We start from the raw sequence: 21,530 nt of genomic DNA, 5'->3' as shown, positions 1-21,530 counted from the left end.
GCTTTGAGCTCGCCTTCACGGTGGTTTCTGCCAATGCAGCTGAAAAAGCGAACCGCAATTCATTGAAGCAAATGCATATTTGAAGTATAAACGAAGCGAATATTGCTAGTTTATTTCATTGAGAAAAAAATACAAACCCTTCATTAAAACCAAAGTAAGTAAAATTTGCTCATAAAAGCATGCCAATTGCTGATTCAGTAGGTCTATTACAATACTTAAATCATTCCAAAAGAGAACCTCGCTGCACTTTCCTACCAATGGTGTACAGTCTGTTCTCGAGTTACGCGGTTCTCGACTTACGCGGATTCGGAGATACGCGGTTTTCAAAATTTGACAGTAGATTGGGTTTATTACATCGATTTAAATTCCTGAGATGTACAACCACACGAATAAATATGTAAATTACACACTTGCATAACATACGCTTTTTATTTCGTTTGTTGCAATTTATGTTGTTTGAATACGCTTGCATTGCATTCATATTAACCGTCACCCGTTCAACCAAACCTACATACGTAGACGTTCAACCGGACTACCCGGGTAGTCCAAACATTTTGTATGGGAGACTCCGTTTTGCTGTACTTTAGACTTAATAACTTTTTATCTAGACGTCGGATCGATTTGAAATTTTCAGTGAAGATACTTGAGAGTGTTTCCCACAATGTTGTGTAGTTTTTATAATTTTAAAAATTCATTAAGTATGTTAATTTGAGGTTCCAAAAAATTCCAATATTTTGGGAAACACCTTCAAGTATCTTCACTGAAAATTTCAAATCGATCCGACATCTAGATAAAAAGTTATTAAGTCTTAAGTACAGCAAAACGGAGTCTCCCATACAAAATGTATGGACTACCCGGGTAGTCCGGTTGAACGTTTGAGGGGTATCAACCGAAAAACGCAAATAAAAATTATTTAAATTCCTTGGAAAATTTTTTTTCTTTAGCAAAACGATCGAAAATGAATTTTTCTAGGTATTCTAAAAATTTCATGCCGATACGTCAATCCAATCAAAAGTTAGAACAAAACAAAACTCCAAAAACTACCCGGGTAGGCGGTTGAACGGGTGACGGTTAATGGACAAAGAATTTTTTTGAATATTCTATGATACATGTACACAAGAGCTCGATCTCTTAACTCCTAGTATAAACTATGTGTCAAGCAATATTCGAGATACGCGGAAATTCGAGATACGCGGATTTCTCTGGTCCCCATTATCCGCGTAAGTCGGAAACTGACTGTACATGCCTACCTAAAAGAACTTTGCCAAGTGTATTTTTGGTAGTCATGTACTCCTCATAACCTACCAATAATTTTTTTTTTGTGGCACCGCAGTGGAGAGAGGTTACTGGCTGTCAAACCTTTGATTGTTTACTGTTTACTATTGACTGTGCAAGTCTGGCCAACTAGCGGCGAGTTAAGAATAACGCTTTCGCGGGTTTGGGTGTCGGAATCGGAGTGAAGTTTATTAAACAATGTTTAAACAATACATGAAACATGGAAGCAAAAGGGCAGGAAAGAAAACAGGAAGGGATGATGACCCTCATCGACAGGTACAGAAACTGCAACGCAGTGTAAATAGTTGGTCGGTGGCGGTTGGACTTCGCGGCGATCATCGGTTGTTACCGGGTGTAACATAGTATCGGTGGCCAGTGTTCGATAGCAGCGCTTGGATCGACCGACTCGGGGTGGTTAACCGGGGTCGTGTTAACTCGCATCAGACAGTAAGTACGTGTGTAAGAACCCACATCAGAGAGTTCTTACTGATGATGATTTGTCCGTGCTTTTCAGGCTTTGCTTTTTCATTTCAGGGTCTCGACAAGGAGGAAGAAGCGGCTTGAAATAATCATCAATGCATTCTACGTGTTTTCACTGGCCATGACGGAGTGGTCCTGCACATCGTACATCGAAGGAGCCTGCTACGATCCGTGGTCGCTGTTTGCCAGCACGAACCAGAGGAGGCGTCGGACGATTTCTGAACATTTCCCCTGATTGCCTTCCGAACCGGACGATATGCATATAATATTATCGATGTATCAAAATAATAAAACAATCAAAAATATTTTCCTGCATGAAAATAATTATTTTGGGAAAGAAAAGATATCCTGAACCCAGCTCATATAATGTACTACGAATGGGTATACATTTTTTGCGCGTATAGTCAGAAATAGGTGTTATAAACGCACAGTCAAAACTGTTCTCTTTTGCGGTGTCCCGCAAGTATTAAAAGAATTGTTTTACCCTTCTTTTCAGAAGTCGTTTTACATCCAAGATTGCATAGGAAATCTGCTGCAAAAGAAGGAGTAAAAGAATTCTCAAAAGAAGAGCGGGCAGTTCTGAAGAGAATTCTTTTACCCCAAAATAACGCCAAAATTTCTCGTTGGGCAGTTAATTAATGTACAATTCCTAAAGAGCCTTTTGTTTGCGAATAACCGTTACGTTCTTGAGGAATTATAAGGATTATGAAACGAGAATGTGTATGCCTCAAACATAGATTCCAATTCTTTGTTGTGAATTCAATTGTTGAATTCGTGTATGGATTGGCTGGTGAATATTAGAATAGTAAGCAAATGTGCAATCATACTTTTATTACAAATTTCAAATAATTTCGAGATAGTCATGCAGCAAAATCGAAAAATCAATTTCGAATTCTAATCTTCGAAATTTGATGTAGGGGTGGAACGCATTACTGACTCGCTTGAGCTGACTATAGTTAAATGTTGACAAATATACAATTTTACTTTTACGGGCAAAATAGTATTTGTTTGAAATCAGGCTCAATACGCATTCTACTGAATTATATGTGCGGGATGATGAAGAACAAATAAATATCTGTTATGAACTCAGTTAAGTTTTTCCGATTACTCTGAAACCATCTCTACAACGTACTGAATGACAGCGAGACAGGCTGATTTACTGTGTGCTGTCAAAACAGTGCAAAGAAAAGTTGACCAAACTCGCATTTCTGTTGCCTCAACGAATGTTTCGGTGAAGAAAAGTGTTTGTTTTACGTAGCTTGCGGGCGCACCGTACAGTCTTGTTCAGAATTTGCAACGTGCAAATAAGGCAGTCATTCTGGAGTACACTCGTTTTCTAACAATCCGGCTTGCTAGGCGTATGCGATGGATGACGATCTGATCGAATACGCACCAAACATTCCGGACAATGTTTTGGAGTTAATTTTCTCCTACCTGAAGCTGCAAGATCTACGTAATTGTGCCCTAGTTTGCAAAAGCTGGAATCGGTTTTTATGCGATGAAAATAACGAGGTGTGGCGGGCACAGTGTCTACAGAAAGTTCCGGCGGAAGCGTTCAAGAACGACTTGCTATCGGTAGTGCCGACTTACAAAGCGAAGCTGAGAGCGTTCTACCATGCGTGGAACCCGTTCGACTGCAGTCGTCATGTTTATATTAAACCAAATGGCTTCACCCTACATCGGTAAGTGCATCAGAGGATGTCTTTTATTAGTAGCAAATCATTCGACCGCATCGATGGTTTTAAAAAAGTATCTTTTGCCAATTCAACTCTTCCACAGGAATCCTGTGGCTCAAAGCACAGATGGTTCGAGAGGTAAAATAGGGTTTAAGCACGGTCGACATGCTTGGGAGGTAAGATGGGAGGGTCCACTAGGGACGGTGGCGGTCGTAGGAATCGCAACAAAGGATGCTGCTATTCAATGCCATGGATATTACGCGCTTTTAGGTAAATTCTAAAGTAGGTGAAAAGGCTATGTACCTACTTCAAATATAAATTTCTTCTTTCTTGTTACAGGAGCTGATGATCAGAGTTGGGGCTGGAATCTGGTCGATAATCTCTTGCTACATAATGGTGATGCACATGGGATTTATCCCCTGTTAAACAATGCTCCAAAATATAAGGTAAAAACGCAATATCCTCTATGTTCATCATGACCATAATTATATATTAATTTTTATAAGCGCAGGTGGGTGAAAGAATAAGAGTGGTACTAGACTGTGATGACAATACGTTGTCATTCGAGAAAAACTACGAATTCCTAGGAGTAGCTTTTACAGGTAAAAGTAAATGTCATTGTAGATGATGTCGATAGCGATAACAATTTACGATCTTTTTGCGACGGTTATTAGATTTACCCGATAAGCTGTTTTACCCAACCGTGGCAGCAGTATATGGGAATACGGAAATCTCGATGGTTTACCTCGGTCCTCCATTGGACGGCTAAATGGACCATCCGGCCGGTAGCTTTTTCAACATTCATCGGAGTATGTGCAAACGCAAGTGCAAATCAAAATATGCAGGAAACAAAACACTCACAGTACACACCCGCCCAACGTTTAACTCACTAGCATATAAAGGCACAGTATAGTGTTTCGAACAAGGTCCAATTTATGGTATAATTGGACGGGACGAGCATCAGGTGCTCCTGTGAACGATTCCGTGAAACACTATATTTTTATTGCAATTTTAATTTATATCTGCTAGCCAATGCTTTGTTTGTCATTTGTTAAAGATGGAATGCATTTTTTAAGACTATAAGCAGGTCGACCAAAGGAAAAGCCTGATCGCCTTTGTTCTAGTCATTTATTTCATTCCAAAGTAGTGTTATAGTATAATTTATAGTTTTATTATTGCTAAAGATGATTATACCTAATCACTTTTCGAGCAAATCGTTCAAGAAAACCATTTAGTTTATTCGTCGATTATTTATTTATTTTTAATTTTATTTAATTGATGGATTGCTTTCGTCGAATACTAGTCACATATGTATTTCATTCCACGTATTATAATATTTATTGTTTTATCATTGATTGACATTGTTGTTTCTAACGAATCGCTTTCCGAGCCAGATCTCTCAAAGCAACAGCTTTGTTTGTTTGTCAGTATTTTATTGATTTTTATCTTTCATTTAATCAATGATGAACAGGTTCCTGCTTGTATACTCATGAAAAGCGTGCAAAGAAGTTAGCCCAATGAAAATGATCGTGACACAGTAAAATGAATATACCGATTCAGATACTCTGCTGATCTCTACCATTAATTTGGTTTTATATAGAGCTTTTTGTTTATAATTGAAACAAATCCGAAATGTGGTGACTGTACGACGTCAAGGAGCAACGTTAATAATCAAACTTTACAAAGATAGCGCAAGTAAATTTTATCACAAACAATAAGTACAAGAAATGCTGCGAGTTGGTTTGCTCGAACAAGTTTTTAAAGCTAAAAAAAATAATTTATTCTGTATCATAATGTCTGTTTAGGTGCCTAAAATGAAAGTAGGTTTTCAATCAGATAGGAAGTTGGAACAGTTTCACACGTGTCTGAACAAGGTGGAAATATTCCACATTAATAATATACAGTTGCTCCCAAAAGTTAAGGTACAGTGTCGATTTGCTCGTTAAACCCCAATTTGTCAATTCTCGTCGTTGCCGAAAAATTCAACAAGCATATAATAGAGGAACTTGTAACATTTGAAATCAAATTTTCAGGCAGGAGGCTTTCAAATAAGCCTCTAACGAGATTTTCATAGGCTAAATTGGCTTAGTTTCAATCCATTACCTGATAAAACACCATATTGAGAACTCACAAAAGTCATGCTACACGATGTGAGGTATGATTTAAAAGGATATATTGACCGACTTTTAATATAGCGTATGGCCACCTTCGGCATCAATTACGGCTTTCAAGCGACAAGGCATCGAAGCAACTAGGTTTGTGATGAATTCAGGTTCGGTATTTTCCCAAACTCTAGCTATTTTTGATTTAAGCACACTCTTGCTCGTCGGGTGGCAATGAACTTCATATTTCCTACTACGTTTTATTACATAAAGCCCCACAACATAACGTTTCTATATGCTTCACGCCAAGCTCCGTATTTTTCGTTCTACGAATTTTTCGCCCATTGCTACCAAAAAGTTTGGTTTCGTCGGTGATCAATATATCCGGCCAACATTATATGGGCTGATTAACGTATTTTTTAGCAAATTCCAATCTCTTTCCCCTGTTCGCGGCACATATGAAAGGTTTTTTTCGTGTTATCCTCCCATTTTAACCATTTTTTCTTAATGCTCTTCGGACAGTTTCAGCAAAAATTGACGTTGAAATAGTGTTCGATATCTCTTCAGCTAATTTTGGAACACTGGAGGTTGGTTCTTGCCATGCTTTTCGGACTATTATTCTTCCGTCATTTTCTGATAGTATTCTTTTTCTCGAACTTCGTGGAACATTTTGCACTCTTCCTTCGTACCTCCCCCGGTCGATGACATGCTGGACTGTAGAATGTGTCCGCCCAATTATGTTACCAACTTTTCGCATTGAATATCCTTTGCAATACAGTGAAATAATTCGTTTTATCAATTCAACGCCAGTTTCCTTTCTTGACTCCTCCATTTCGAAACAACATTGAAACGCCCAAAGAAGTTTGCAAGTTGTCCCGAACCCTGTATTTCATAATTACCTAAGCCTACTTAATCTTTTTCAAGAAATTCCTGTAAGTTCTCCATTTTGTCAGATTTGGATTGAAATTAAGTTAACTTGGCCTATGAATATATCGCCCCTCTATAATATGCTTGTTGAATTTTACGGCTACGATGAGAATTGGCCAAGGTAATTGGGGTTAAACCAGCAAATCGACTGTGCGTTCACTTTTGGGAGTAACTATAAGTTTAAATTACCTTCAATACTTATTTTTGTTTTGATGATCGCAGCATTTGATCAAAAATCAAAACTTGTTCCAAATCAAAACACGACTATTGAATATAAAAAAAGATATCGATGTTGACGAGAAACGAATGGAAAATATGGTGAAAATGAACAATTTATTCATCTTTAGTGACCTATGAAGGGGAGAAACCCATTATTTTAGGGATATTGGCCCACGTTCCCGACTGAATAGCCATAGCAGCAGCTAGTCATAGTAAGGATTGAGTAAGATACTTATCTTAATGTATGCCTTGCGGAAATTTTCAAAAATTGTCATCATTCGAGCACGCAATTACATTTCTAGCTCCTCTTTTACTTACGTTATTTTGACATCACTGGCTCGGCTTTGCTGCATTTATTACATAAAAGAATCTACATTATACAATTGTTTTACAAATTTCAACACGTCATATCCTCTTCTAATGCTTCTTGTTTAATCAACAACACTCATACGACCTGGTAATGTCCATGAGTTTCTTGCGGATTCCCTCCGAAATCAATCAAAACCCTTACCGTACCGTTCCTCATGATCAGAGCGCTTGGAACCAAATCAAATTGGGCTAATTTCCCATTAATATGGGTTATGAAGCCTTTAAAAAATGGTTCACCCAGGGGTGAGTTAACTGATGTCGGATCAGAGATGGATAGGAGCACACGTTTCCTCAATCGGTTTGAGTCTTCTATACCGTCATGGTGAAACAGCGTGATGAAGTTCGGAAGGTGCACTTGTGTGGGTTCTTTTCGCGTGTCGTAGATGTATGGTGCTATCCCAATCGTTAATCATGTGCTGAACATATGTGAAAGGCGTGAGGTTGGATAGGACAAAAGGTTGTCGTCGACCGGAAGCTTACACCTACCCAGCACTAAATGTAAGCTTGTGGTCAAAAGTGTCTCATTCAGGAACGGATAGACAAAACTACCAGGCATACAACGATTGGGGTTCAGGTTGAAGCTTAAGACTCATACAGCAACTGCAAACGCCCAGATTCCATTTCTTCGGATGATTTTTCACTGCTTCTTTCGACGGTACGTCCTTCCTCGGATTCGGGTGAGCGTGGTGACGGATCTCCGGTGATGCTCCCCGTTCGAGACGGTGTTTGTGGTTCGCCGCGTGGAAGATGGTTTGACGAAATGATCGGAACGTACTCGTAGTCCAGGTCGTTATCTGCGTTAGCCATCACCAGCTGGCCCAAACGTCCGCCCAGGTGGTTTTCACGGGAGTTTTGTGCGGCCGCCTTCGCCGCATACCAGAATTCTAGATGTCTATCGGTTGCGCTGGGTCCCACAATCGGTGGCGAAGAGCTGCGCTTGCGAAGATAGTTAAAGCAGCAGGTCCGGAAATGACGTGTGCCGCATGCTGACGCACACTCGCGGCCACATGAATCGCATGACAAGGCCACCGGGAAGGAGCAAGCTACCCACAGCACACAACCTGTAGGTGATGAAATGAAACAAATGCAAATCGACATTTGCGCACCGGTGAGTGATGTGGCGATTCCTAGCGTGTGTGATTTATGGCTAGCGCTTATCATAGACAAGTGGTGGATTAAAGTCGTAAAACGATTTGATTAGACATATCTATTCATCTGATAACCCAATTCAATTTTATGGCATTATTAATTGATTCGGAAGTTGATTCGGATTAATTGATTCGGATTGATACGGAAAATTAGTAGGGAAAACCATTATAATTGAACCGCTTGACAGGTTGACCGAAATTGTTACGGGTGGTGATGACAGGCGTTATTGAAGCAAAGCGTGATTAGGTGGTACAGGACACGAAGAGATCAAAGATAAAATTAAAATAGATTCATCTGACATCTTCTTTCTTCGATACCTTCTAGGAATTCTAGGAATAAAATTGCTCTAGCCATGAAGGTTAAGAAAATGAATGTCATGTTTAATCACATTAATGGCTTGATAAACGAAATGTTGCAATTGAAGATTATTTTAGTGGAGCAAAACAAGGGTAAATGAAGTAGTTACTGTATTTGAGTTGGAGTGTGCGATATGATAATTTTGCCAACAAACCACGGATTCATTACTAAAATCTGTTTGTTATACAACAAAAAATGTATGGCATCATGTGTTAGTTGTTATCGTCAAAAACGTTGAAGCGAAGTTCAAACTCACAATTTAAGAAAAGTTCTTCTTCTTGGCGTAACGACCTCTTGGTCATGCCTGCCCGTTAAGGGCTTACGAGACTTTTTACCCTATGTGTACGTGGATAGTCAGTCCTTCTCGTACAGGGGAGGGGCCGGTCTCGGTTGGGATTCGAACCCACGCCGTCGAGGTGGTGAGCCCCGGCGCTCATGGGCCGATTATCTAACCGGTGCTACCGCTCGGCTGTCGCGGACCCCTTTTCGTTTGATGTCTGTTCTAATAAAAATTTTCTTAGTGTATGGAAAAGTAAACCTTTTTTTACATTTCTTATAGCATTTATAATCAACTTAATTATAATAATTAAGTTTGCATACTTTTTTTTAAAATTATTTTAGAATGATAATTGTTCTTTGCTATATTCCTATGACACTTTCTTTATCCCTGGCCCCCTGCCAACTTTCCCTTCATGTCTCGATAGGGGATTAACAAGACGTTTCACTTGAGCACTAGTTTTGTAAATTTTTCTTCGTATCACTTTAATCAAAGTATAATTTAAATAGGAAACTTTTAATCAGCTATTTGTTTACAATACTTACAACCAAAAATTATCGAAACATAGGCTGCTGAATTCATTGCGTTGCAGTATAATACTCGGTACACCAGGGAAACGTCTATCGCTTCGTTTCAGTACACTCTGTAGACTATCTTTACGTTAAGAAATATTCACGTCTTGTGCTGCTTTTTGGTTTACAAGGATGTATCACCTCACTTAGAACTACTTTTCATTTTTGTGTATCCATCTTCCAAGTCCAAAATCTGTCCTACTGGTGCTTAAACCTGACGCACCTGTTGCTTGTACCGAGAAGGTTAACGGAAAACTGCACTTTCTCCTTGGAAAGCCGGCCGTATTTATACACAAATTTTCCACCACATTGTCTCCTTACGATACCACCAGCTACCGCCGTCCACTGCGGCAAGATGCTTCGTTGTGGCATCGTTGGCCCTTATCACACTAAGGTGGTCCTCTCGCGTGGGGAGAGGTAAACTGACGTCATGGATGCGAGGACCGAATGCGTGTGGAGCATTTTGAATTTTCCCGCGCAATCTACTCCGATGTTAGTCTCTCGTTTTGCCTGGTGGGATCTTTCCTGCTCTCACTGGTGTAGTGGTCGTACGGGTGGTTCGAGTTTATCACCCGTTAGCCGTTAGTGGTTTTTGTACGGTCTGATATTCCATTTGTAGGGTTTTACTACGCTGTTTCCATGCGTTCTGCAAGCGGAGAGATTCAGCCAAACTTGTCTTCAGGTTAGTTAATCGAATTATTAAATTTGAATTCAATTATTTCCACAATGGACACTCGGGATGTAACCATGGCGACAAGATGGCGCATTGAAATGGTATTTTGAAACGATTCGTCATATCCGACGTCCGAAGATACCTCGCCACAAAACTGTTAATTCGATTTGTCTTGAAGTTTATGAATTCGAGGTCCGGAAATAATTGAACATTATTTCAGGCCCCTAGCAACATTCAGATGTATTCATAGTTTGATTCGTGACCATGTCGTTATGACGTATAGAATGTGCGATTGCGAAGCAGTCTCTAAAGAAATAGATTTATCTTATTATTTCGATGAACTCACATCTTATGACTACAGGTCGAGTGAGTACCGCAGAGGCCGTACTAGAAAAATGCACATTTTCGACAAAAAAACAAACGAAAGGCAGCAGCTATGGCATCATCCAACGATCAAAAGTTAGCTACAAGTAAGTGCAACAAGTAATAAATATGCTAATTTCTTGCGACTTTGTCAGGCCTTGTCCATATTTTGAAAAAATCGATCGCTCGCCGAGAGCAATCAAAGTGACATTGCAAAATATGTTTTCCAATGAAACCATATTTATTTTATCATGTCGTACGGACAGTTTGGGCTCATGTCGGTGGAGGTGAGATACATTATTATTTTATTTTATAATATGAACAGGTCAATCCAAATAATGCGTAGTTCCATCAACAAATTTTCATACAGTTGCATGCAAAGGTTTTTAAAGAGTTGCTTTAAGGTCACAAATGTGCAATTTTTTTGCCTTCCAAAATGTTATTTATTGGATTAAGTTTTTTAGATTACTTTAAACCATCCTAGCACATCATTTTTATGGTTGATTTGTTATAATCATTGCACATAGAAAGATCGCTAACGGAGAATAATATAGATGTTCCGTATCTTTAAGACCTAGGGCTTGACAAGTATGCCATATCACATACTTATGTGTTGATTAGATAGTTTTTAGATCGCATGTTGAAGATTTTGACGGCATGTTGAAGAAAAACTTCCATTCTATGGAATGAGATCTTTAAACATTGACAAAGTGGAACGTAGGCCACTTTGTTGAACAGAAAACCATAAAAACAGCCAAAATGGATGACAAAAAAGTATCCATGATACGTATTGTAGTATTTATTAAGCAAAAATTGTGTTTTTAATATTTGATATGGCCGCCATTTGCATCAATAACCGCCTGCAAGCGTCGCGGCATCGATTCAACTAAGTGTTGTAGTAGATAGAATTTACAAACTTATTCAGTGCGGCAGTGTCCCAACTAAATACATTAATTTAAGATAATGATAAATTGTCGGTATTCATTAAGGAATATATATAATGTGATATTCATTGCGACAAAACACATTTTTAATTGAAGCTAAAAACACAGTTTACTATCGATCTAACGCTTCTTGACATAGTCTACTTTTTATTGAAATAGTAGATGCTAAAAAAATCTTTGTTTTAAGAACAATCTGAGAGTTTTAAATCGTTTTATTATGTTTTGTAGTAGAATAGAGCATACAAAATTGATCTTTGAAAACTCGGGGATGTTACTTGAACAGACTGTGAGATATTAAAGTTTTTCGCTTAAAGGGTGCATTTCTTATTTCACATCACATTATTTTCTTTCTTTTTCAGTATTCGGCAATATTCATTCAAACCATAATGGCCATCCAAGTTTATCATTTTTGAGTAATTCAAATTTCATCTTTCATCTCTATTTTCTAAATCACTTAGCGAGTGTGCGACAGTTATAAAAAAAACCCATGGTACTATAAAATCTAAAATAATCCGCAAATTCGTCGGGAGTTAACTGTAGTTTCGTTAATGGTATATGCCATTGTTGTTTTTTATATTGATATGTGAAGTAGGCCATCTTAGGACGTCTCCGGGTTATGAATCAATAATGCACAGCAGTTTCGTTTATAATCTCTTGACTATACGTAATATGATTAGAGATTATAAAGCTGGCGGCATATGTTATTGCAATTTGTATAGCGGCCTGAAAGTTGATCACAAAAATGTATGAGTAGTTTTTTAACTAGACTTTATTAAACAAAAACATAGTTTATGAGCAAAGAGTATTCGTCGTAGAGTAAAACGGGTTTTTATTGTTTTATCAAGCAAGATTTTGTTGATTGTTTGTCAAATTCCAACAACTCAAGCAGCAATGCCATTTTGATGCTGATCTGCGAATCTGAAATCTATGGAGATGGTAAGTGGATGGCGAATAGTGTTATCTTTTAAATAATTGATTCTGCCTTGTAGATCAGATTCAAATGTTTATTACTGTGTTTGTGTTTTTATTAATCAACATCAACTAACAAGTGTAGCTTATGTTGCGGAGTAGAGAATATATTTTCAGCTTATTTAAATGCGCAAAATGTGCACTAGAGCAAAACACTTTTCAAGCGAGGAAACGATTGTTGGCTGGAGAGGTTTAGGCGCTTGATAGGATTTCCGGTGAGATTGAGCATCCGGAGCGCCGGGAACAGCCAAACGCCGACGTCTAGCTTGGTCAGCTGATTTTCCGCCATATTCGCTTCCTCTAGGTTGCCCAACGATATAACGCCACTGCCTGCCGTTGCACTGATCAACCGGTTGCGTGCGAGGTTGATTACCCGAATGTACGGCATGAACGAGAACACGTCAAAGTTGACCGTGTGCAGCATATTGTCGCTGAGATCCAGTTCCTCGAGCATATTGAGGTACTTGAAGCTTCCGATGGCAGTCAGCAGGTTGTTGCGCATGTTCAACTTTCGCAGGGCATAGCTCTTTTCCGAGTCGATGTACACCCGCGATATCCAGTTGTCGGCCACGTCCAGCTCGAGCACGGTCTCGGGCATGTCCAGCCCCACCATACGTACTCCGTTCATTTGCAGGTAGCGAACACGTCGCATGCGATAGAACAGCTCACCCGAGAAGATCACCACCGTACTGTCGGTGTTGACAAAGTCGTAGTACTGTCCGATGCGGATCTTCTCGTACCGATCGTCCGGAAACACGAGCCCACGGACATCCGTTCGGGCCGTGATGCGGAGCCGCTGCACTGTGCACCACTTGTTTTCCACCACCTGGCAGGCCACATGGCTGTAGCGTGCCTGCACGAGCCCACACAGCGTAGCCACGATAGCGAGTGTCCTGGAAAGGAACGTGAAGAACCGGTCAGCATAACGAGGCAAAACTCTCGCTACTGGACCCAAAAGGAGCACTTACAGAACGCCATACTTAGCCATGCTTCCGCACTGGAGTGCGACTGTTCTCTGACTAATGCTAGAACATCGGTGTGCACTCTGGACGATAAGTATCGTGTTGCGGCTAACGACCACCTTCCCAACCCTTGCTCTAAGCCGAGCCCAGACCGATCGACGTCACAAGATTTAAGCGCGGGGTCGGAAAATGCCACCGTAGTGGGACTGCTGCTACTGACCTGACCGACTGCTCCCGATACACGCAACCGATAGATGATGATATTCCTCTTGGCTGTCTAGCTCGACAGCGATCGTATCTGATCGCCCGCTATGCGGTTCACATTCCCATTGACAGCTGACGGCGGTGGCGGCGGCGTCGACGGCGGCGACAGGGTGCATGGCATATCTTACATTTCAGGGGCTAGGGAGGAAAGTGTTACTACACGAGTGCGAGGGCGTTCGACTCGTTGAGGCAGAGGCTGAGGTGTAAAGCACAAACGTATCCATTCATTTATCAGTCGTTTATAGACTTTTGCTCGTTAATTGGTGGTTGCTCAACCATTTCGCGTACGCGCTTTGCGAGTTTGCTCTATTTAATGGCGATCAATTGCGCATCGAGTGCGGAAATACCGGCGAAACTAGCAAAGTTTCCTTTGCTTCCTCCACCGGATATCGATTGCCGAACGCACGCACGCTAGGTGTGGTGCAATTCTCTGTCATCGTGAACGCACTACTCCAGTATGGAAAATGAGTCCACTGTCTTCGGAGATAAAGACAGTGTTCTTCGTTCGGTTAGAGACTAGTGGTAATTAGTCGCTCCACTTGCAATCGATTCCGATCGGTAGAAACTATGTGGCGAGGTGAGCTGGTTGATTCTTTGTTTTAAGGTCACAGTAATGTTTATGAATGTTGATACGATTTATGTGCAGTTATGTCGTTTCCGTTCTTCAACTGCTGAGATAAGCATGTCGTAAAACTAAAGAAAACTGGCAAAACAGAAAAAAGCAACACAATAATGCTATTTACTAAACGGGTTGTGCTCAGAACGGAAATAAGCCAACCGGGAAGGTATTTATCATCCATTTTGAGCCCGTCCGGATTTCCAATGGGTGGTAAATAATTGTTTTTCTCACAAATAAACCCCACACCGGAAAGCTCATCGAGTAGCTTCTCCCGCAAAGCATTGCTTGGTAAACATTCACATAAGTTCTAGATAGCATGCTAACGTAGAAAACAAATCTATTTCAGTTAGAAATGAAGTCTGTGGAATGGGCCAAAATTAGATTGTTGACAACAATTTACAATTAGTTAGTTAGCAATCGCCTAAGCGATGCTATAAGAATGATAAAAGAAGTGCTTTCTACCATAGGTGATGGGATTGGTGGTGTAGCTATAATTAGTAGCAAAGCTAATTAATGTTCATAGAACTGCATTGTTTGCCTGTTTTAATTTCATATCTTCTCAAATGTACGTGTAGCGTGTTCCTTTAAAGTGGTATTGTCAGCGTTAAGCATATTTTGTTTTAAATGTACACCTCACGTGTATGATGGATTTTTCCTACTAAAATTGTATAATTAAGTCGGATTAGGCTTTTTTATTAGTTTGAATGAATAAAGATTTTATTTATTTTTATTTATCGACATACCTAATAAAATAGGCGTTTTACACAAATTGTACAAAATGGTAAGATAGATACTTACCACACCAAAGCTTATCAATTGAATTCAATTTCAAGTTCAATTTGAAATTTTCAAAATTAAATATTAAATTTAATAAAGCGATGTGGAATGTTGAAATACATTCTGCGACATCTTCGACGTTTTCGGCCATGCCTGTGTATAAACCTTTACTTGACATTCAGTGGTATCTAGAGGATTGCCTCTCGGATAGGGGAAAATATGATTTTGGTTAGGATACGCAATCCCTTCGATTGTTGTGCATTCACTGTATTATCACTAGCGCAATAATTCTAACACGAAATGCATTAAACACACCAAAAACGGCATGAGAAAATGATACAATAGAGATACGTACCTGAATATCTCCTTGCGATACGAATCCTGAAACGAGATCTTGTTTGCGAAATTAGATGCAACATGGTTCAACCACTTTTTTCAGTAACTCTTTTCAATTTATTGTATATTTAATCTTCGTCGTGTCACAGGAAGATTTTTTAATATTGTGAAATTAGCTGCTTAGACTAGTTGAGTGTGCTCGTTTCTTTTTGCTTGTGAACTAATTTTGCAAGGCTCCGTAATAAGGCCGTGCGCCTGTTTAGTGACCCAAGTCGTATGAAGTAATGGTTACCTTTCTGGTTTACCTATGTCTAGCTTACTTTTTTTATTGAATTATTTTAATAAATTGTCTTGTGTTTCGGGAAATGCATGGATTTATATTTCTGTGAGTTTTGTTTTATTTTTCTTTATGGTGCGCTACGATGACGCTATGCTCGATGCGCAGTTCTAGATGCATGTAACTGGAACCATTGCTTATGAGTCAATTGTAATTATTCATTAGAAATTTAAATTTGATCAGTTATTTGGATGCGTCGTACAATTTCAGGAAACTAGGGAATGCGTGAGAGCTTATGTTTTTGAGCAGGGCCACTAAGCTATTGTTTCTTGACTGTATTTTCGCAAGTGGTGACAAAAACTCATTGTAAAATAAAACGACTAGTTTATTTCTTTCGATGACTCTGATTGAAAATCGTTAATACGCGATATGATCGTGTTAATATTATATCTACCCCTAAATTGCATTGCGTATTGACTTAGTTTCTGTAGCGCATTTAACCAGTTATCTTGCGCAGTTGACCTCGAGGATGTATCAATATGTGAAAGTCGGCACCGTTGCTGCGTCGTCACACAATTTTAGCTTAGAGAAATTTTTTATTCATAACGTTTTACGTTAATTAGCGTCCTTCGTGGGACTTTGCGTTAACTATTTTTCGAGCATCATGCATTTTGAAGAAACTACCAAAGCTGTAAAACTACACCTTTGTGAATGTAATGGAAATTTTTGTTGAAATTGCCCTTTTTTTATAACAATAGTATTTCGGTTGTATCAATCATACAATAATACTCACGAGCGTGGATTGGTTTCTAAAGTTTTGTTAGCTCTTACAGAACGTCATACGTTTGAATTGAAGGCACACCGAATTGATAGGATTTTCCTTTTCAGCGATGCAAAAGAATTGAGTAGTGAATGAATTGTTTGAAGATAGCAAAAAATATGAAAGTATTTTCACACGAATTAATCATCAGAACTGGTTCAGCATTAGTGCACATAATAACATAGTGTTATTTCTGTCTGATTTTTTTCTGGAAAGATTTTTTCTGTTTGGTTTCCGATTGTGCCGTTCGTTCGTACACCAATCTTATGGCCCAGGTTAAGTAGCTGTGTCTCACTCTTCAAATCACCTGTATTACTTAAAAACTGATCACAACGTAAGCACTTGATGAGAGCAGAATGCTTCAAGTTGGAACAATCTGTGATTAATTCACACGACTGTTAAGAAAGCGAATAACTATATCATAAAGTAGGATATTCAAATGCAGAGTGCGCTCGTTAGTGACATTGGAGTTGCTGTAACGTTCCCCACAAAAGGGCTTTGTCCAACGTAAGTTCATACTTGCAGTGATAGCTATATCACTTAACATTGATTTATCGAACTCTCTTAATAAACTCAAGATCATTTGAAAATACACTTGACGGTTGATTTACAATTGTTAACTTTTCCTAAACTTATACACCTGGTTGCCACATGTCTTATTTGTCCTTCCAAGTTACTGCGGTTCTTTGGGATATTTATTGCATAAGAGTATTAACCTTTTGAGCTCTTCCATTTTTGGATTCGAGTTTAACACGATTTGCAGTTTAAAGGTAGAATGAAACAGATCGTGGTTATTTGCAGCATTGCATACATATCACAACATAGCTAACTGCACTTCTTTGTGCAGTCTGAATATGATTCTCTTTAATGCGGTTACTCCTACGAATAGGACTAGTTCCGAAGCAATGACATAATTTTCAACGGCAAGTAAAGCATGTGCGGCTCCTTCTTGCCACCATCGATATTTGCGTTATTGTTCAATTAGTAATGATGGCTACTAACAACCTATTCTCCATTTCTAGTATTGTTCTAACTGTATCACTACTATCACCCGACATGAGGGGCTACCTTCGAGCGTTCTACTTTTACTGCCATGGCAGTTGCTAATCCTACTTGATTTGTTTCGAAGAGTATCGCTCGTTGCTACTTAAAACTAGGGTTAGACGATAGTCTAAGCTAAGCTTGGTATCATTTTGTTTGTTTGGATATGTTTCTAATCGCATCGACTAGAAACTTGTTAAGCACGATGTTACACATGTCTGTAGTGCTTTCAATTCGCTTCTTTTAAAAATGTAAATACCGAGTTTACCATTGACGTGACAGCGAAGTAATAGGATGCCATAATGTTAATGTTGAAACGCTTGTATGAACATCCATAAAAGATACAAAACTTGTAGACCCACCAGAGGCCGGTTGTTTGTTGGGTGTTTGAAACTTAGTCAAAGAACATAGAGACAAAAACACGCATAACCAATGCCTAAATGCATTCTTCGAAATTTTTGATGTTGATATCCGACCTTTCCCTTTTAAGGTTTTGAAATCGCATCAACGGTCTAACAATATAAAAAAAGTTGGCAAACAAATATCATTGCGCTGCCACGTCTCGTTTAAACGGGGAAAACAGGTTTCTTGGGTTAGTTTCTATATTCATGCGTTACTTACTGATAAACAACTGCAAGATTATTGGATTTTGAAAGGCAATTAATGAGATACAACTCATTCGTTTTATTATTTTTGCGTTCGCTTTGCTTTGCTGGAATTAATTCGAAGAGAGATTTTGTCTATTCTAACCAATAGTTGGTCTATTTAAGTGGTATAATTATGATCTTTACGCTAATGCTCTACTCTTAGGTATGACTTTTGGTAGTCCCCGAAGATTGAAACGCAAACACGTAAAGAAGCAGATCAGTGGCTGCTGAGCATTTTAAACCATTTTTAATGAATTTTTAAAACTGCGACTATCTTTACGAATTTCTTGATAAACTAGGCGACAATAAGAGCCGGCTTAAACATACAGAATTTTTAATTCTTTAAAAATTTGTAAATATTTCCATTTCCAACTTATTCAATCATTCTTGATCTTGGGCACTTCTATGAAGCTACCGTATTTTTGTTTTATGATGCCTGGAAAAGGTTCAGATCATGAATTCTAGAATCGTTTAATAGACGAACAGAGTTGAGAGGCTATTTTTCGGTTAGGTGACTTTTATTCGAAATAGTTAACGAATAAAAATAAAAAATTACCGTAGGGCATATGAGTTGAATTATCCTCAAAATTTTCCAGGAATGAGGAGGTTTCAGACAACCCGTCAGTTACACAAGCCGCAAACAAATGCAAACCTTTAGTTTAGATTAAAGGTACTGTCTTCAATCTCTTTGTATTCTAGTTCTCACAGTGAACCAGAAGAATTCATTTTTAAGAGCATAAAACATTCGTGCTCGTAATCATAGCACCATCTAATCTTACGGCACGATATTGTGAGCCTAACACCCGCTTTAGCTGAAGGGCCGAGAAATTACAGTAAATAACTATTGCCTATAAATGTTGCTTATCTGTCGTTATGATAATGCGCGCACTGAGTGGATCAATGTCACTCTTTCCATCTACCAAGAGATCAATGCAGTTGGATTTGGAATTGCCGCTGCTATCCTACAACCGAGGAGCTTTAAGGTAGAGTCACTATTGATACCTGTTCAACTTATATCTACAACCACTAGCGCTTCGCGACTAACTCTTTGAATTTCAGCTGACCTTCGATATAATTTGCCGGCGTTTCAAGCAAGCAAACTGGATCAGTATGGTGCACCACTAATCGATCTTGCTCGTCTTGATGATGATGTTGTTTTCCTGCAGCATCGAGACCGACTTGGCCGGCGACGATGAGCGCGACGATGGACGGGATGACGAGATGAGATGTGGCGGCAGCGAGGTAGACGAGGCCATACTAGAAGCGGGAATGTTGGGAGTTGCATCGCCGGGCGTTCCATTTTTGATGAACGGAGGATTGCTGACTACCGAGGGGGGTAGTGGGCTGAACAGGAATGTCACCAGTTTGCATAGAAGCGTGCAGAGGATGGCCTCGTGGAATACTGCACAGATGCGATAGTTGGGCCCTTCAAAGGGGTCCTTCAATGCAGGGCATAGCATGTGATTAAGATTTACTTGAAAGGGCTGCGGGATAAGAAGAACATTGTTAGATATTTTGAAAAATTGAGAAATGAGAAATCCCACTTATAAAATACAAAAAAGATTTTCTATTTTGTTTTGATACCTAAATAATATTTTTAAATTAAATTGCAAGCTAAATGATATAGTAACTGTTTTGCCTACAGTTTGAACAATATAATTTGAACAGTGTTTACGCATTTTGCATTCGTTTTGCGTATCACCACAATTGTTCTTAATTATGATTCGAAAAATCATATTGAAAAGTTTGATTTGATAATCGAAATTTGCTATTGGATACTAGTACTGAACGCAGTTCGTCGAACAATGTCGATTGGGTACTTTTCATAATTTTTTATCCCGGAAGGCTTGTCGAACACGCGTTTACAAGTATCTACGCGATCCTCAATGACTAAGTTGATAAATAAAAATAAATAATCAAAACAAAAAGTGACTTACGGTAGCTACGGGTTGTAGAACCCCGAAGTGATAGATGATTAAAATTGCGTAACCGATCACATTCCATGTGAAATCGTTTAAAGCTTCCATGTTGTAAACTCCTACAATAACGTACGATAAGAATAATTATCAGTAGGTATAAGAAAAATCCACGGATTCGCTCTAAGTGTCGTTACCTCCTGTCTTTAGTAGATAGATTGGTATAATGCACATGAGAGCGTGCTGGATCCAGTAGATGGATGCTTCAAGTGGCAACTGTCTACTGTCGGTTTCCGGAAACATAAATGCTAACAGTGGTCCATTCAGATAGTTCATCTGGATCCGAAAGAGCACCGTACTGGTCTTTGTCGGTTTGTTGCAGGCCAACAGATAGATCTGCGAAGAGATAGAAGAGAGCGTTTATGTTTTTATAAATGTCTCATCGGGGTTGTTGAATTTGAAGGATTGGAAGTTACCTGCATCAGGGTGGTTATATGGCAAGGATTTAAAATGTAGATAACAGTCCTAGTTGCGAATTTAAAGCCTATCTCTACACCCAACGTGAGTGTCATGGTGACCAGTAAAAACTGTTTGCCCCAGCTGGGCACGAGCGAGTCGCCCGGATACATCCATCCGCCTCGTCCGGACAGCGAGCTCGGCTGGTTACAGCGTTGGCAGCAGAACTCGTCCGCAATGCCGCTAGCTATGGATGCCGAGGAGAACGATCGCTCCCGGTGGTGTGGCATCAGCAGATCTCGGGGCTCCGGATCGGCGTGGCGCTGATAGTGGAGGTGATGCAGATTGTGATTGCTGCCGCTGAGCGGCTTGTTGGCACCGAGCACTCCACCGACCAGCCGGTCCAGCTGGCGGTTGGTGATCGGTTTGAGCCGGCTGACCGACCATTTGATCGCCAGCAGGCAGAGCGGTATCGTGATGACTGTTTCGATCAGCTTCCGGCTCGGCGTGAGGTACTCCGCGCATTCTGGTCCGGTATTGCGTGGTACGGAACCGTTGACGCCATCGTACGCCCAGCCAAATTGCATCGTGTCGAGTGCAAGTTCGGCAAGCAAGCTTAAACACCAACTACCAGGTCACCAGGCTTTGAGCGGGTCGCCTAGCTGCACTTCGAAGGCGATAGCTTACTTCCTGCGGTTGAACTGCACAGACCGAGCTTGGCGTTGGAACTGTTTGGCTGAAAATAGAACGTCCCAGTGGGAATGGTTAGACATTGGGTAGCATAGAGTTGGGCATTGGACATCGCACAATTGAATTACATGTCCCTAGAAACCTTCATTGCGGAACGGGTACGGTACAAATTAGATTAGAATCGATTGGTTCGGCCGCGGGGAGCACCAAACTCGATCAGTGTGCTGTGTGGCCGAATATTGGTGTGGTCTGTGAGATTTGCTATCACCCTCTGACCTGATGCCAATCTGGTATAACTTATACAGCGGCTATCAGCATTTTTTGTAGATTGAACTTGACCATTCATTGAATGCCAGCAATGTAATATGCTAGC

General features: G+C 39.8%; 4 protein-coding genes across 5 annotated transcripts; 1 reads left to right on the top strand and 3 right to left on the bottom strand.

Annotated features, from left to right (window-relative positions):
- The first annotated feature begins 84 nt into the window (after nucleotides 1-84).
- On the top strand, nucleotides 85-4,698 carry LOC131287221 (F-box/SPRY domain-containing protein 1). Of its 2 annotated transcripts, XM_058316254.1 has the most exons (6): nucleotides 85-154; nucleotides 3,112-3,437; nucleotides 3,535-3,701; nucleotides 3,771-3,877; nucleotides 3,943-4,033; nucleotides 4,106-4,698. In XM_058316254.1, the coding sequence occupies exons 2-6, from the start codon at nucleotides 3,121-3,123 to the stop codon at nucleotides 4,198-4,200; spliced, it is 777 nt and encodes a 258-aa protein (XP_058172237.1). In that variant the 5' UTR covers nucleotides 85-154; nucleotides 3,112-3,120; the 3' UTR covers nucleotides 4,201-4,698. The 2 variants fall into 2 exon arrangements, with proteins under 2 accessions (XP_058172237.1, XP_058172236.1); XM_058316253.1 differs by lacking the exon at nucleotides 85-154 and having other exon boundaries at nucleotides 2,944-3,437.
- Nucleotides 4,699-7,563: 2,865 nt separating this feature from the next.
- LOC131288361 (trissin) lies at nucleotides 7,564-9,413 on the bottom strand. The gene is made up of 2 exons (XM_058317485.1): nucleotides 9,377-9,413; nucleotides 7,564-8,109 (listed from the first exon to the last, which is right to left on the bottom strand). Exons 1-2 carry the CDS (start codon nucleotides 9,411-9,413, stop codon nucleotides 7,631-7,633), a joined length of 516 nt encoding a protein of 171 aa, XP_058173468.1. The 3' UTR covers nucleotides 7,564-7,630.
- Nucleotides 9,414-12,494: 3,081 nt separating this feature from the next.
- On the bottom strand, nucleotides 12,495-13,340 carry LOC131288911 (leucine-rich repeats and immunoglobulin-like domains protein sma-10). Its single transcript, XM_058318091.1, has 2 exons — nucleotides 13,321-13,340; nucleotides 12,495-13,245 (listed from the first exon to the last, which is right to left on the bottom strand). Exons 1-2 carry the CDS (start codon nucleotides 13,338-13,340, stop codon nucleotides 12,495-12,497), a joined length of 771 nt encoding a protein of 256 aa, XP_058174074.1.
- A 5,876-nt stretch (nucleotides 13,341-19,216) lies between these two features.
- Nucleotides 19,217-21,054, bottom strand: LOC131288594 (uncharacterized). The gene is made up of 4 exons (XM_058317742.1): nucleotides 20,488-21,054; nucleotides 20,209-20,407; nucleotides 20,033-20,133; nucleotides 19,217-19,579 (listed from the first exon to the last, which is right to left on the bottom strand). The coding sequence occupies exons 1-4, from the start codon at nucleotides 21,052-21,054 to the stop codon at nucleotides 19,217-19,219; spliced, it is 1,230 nt and encodes a 409-aa protein (XP_058173725.1).
- Between the last annotated feature and the right edge of the window lie 476 nt (nucleotides 21,055-21,530).

This window comes from Anopheles ziemanni, chromosome 3 (genome assembly GCF_943734765.1).
Source record: "Anopheles ziemanni chromosome 3, idAnoZiCoDA_A2_x.2, whole genome shotgun sequence".
Lineage (NCBI taxonomy): Eukaryota > Metazoa > Arthropoda > Insecta > Diptera > Culicidae > Anopheles > Anopheles ziemanni.
This window is presented reverse-complemented; position numbering and strand designations above follow the sequence as displayed.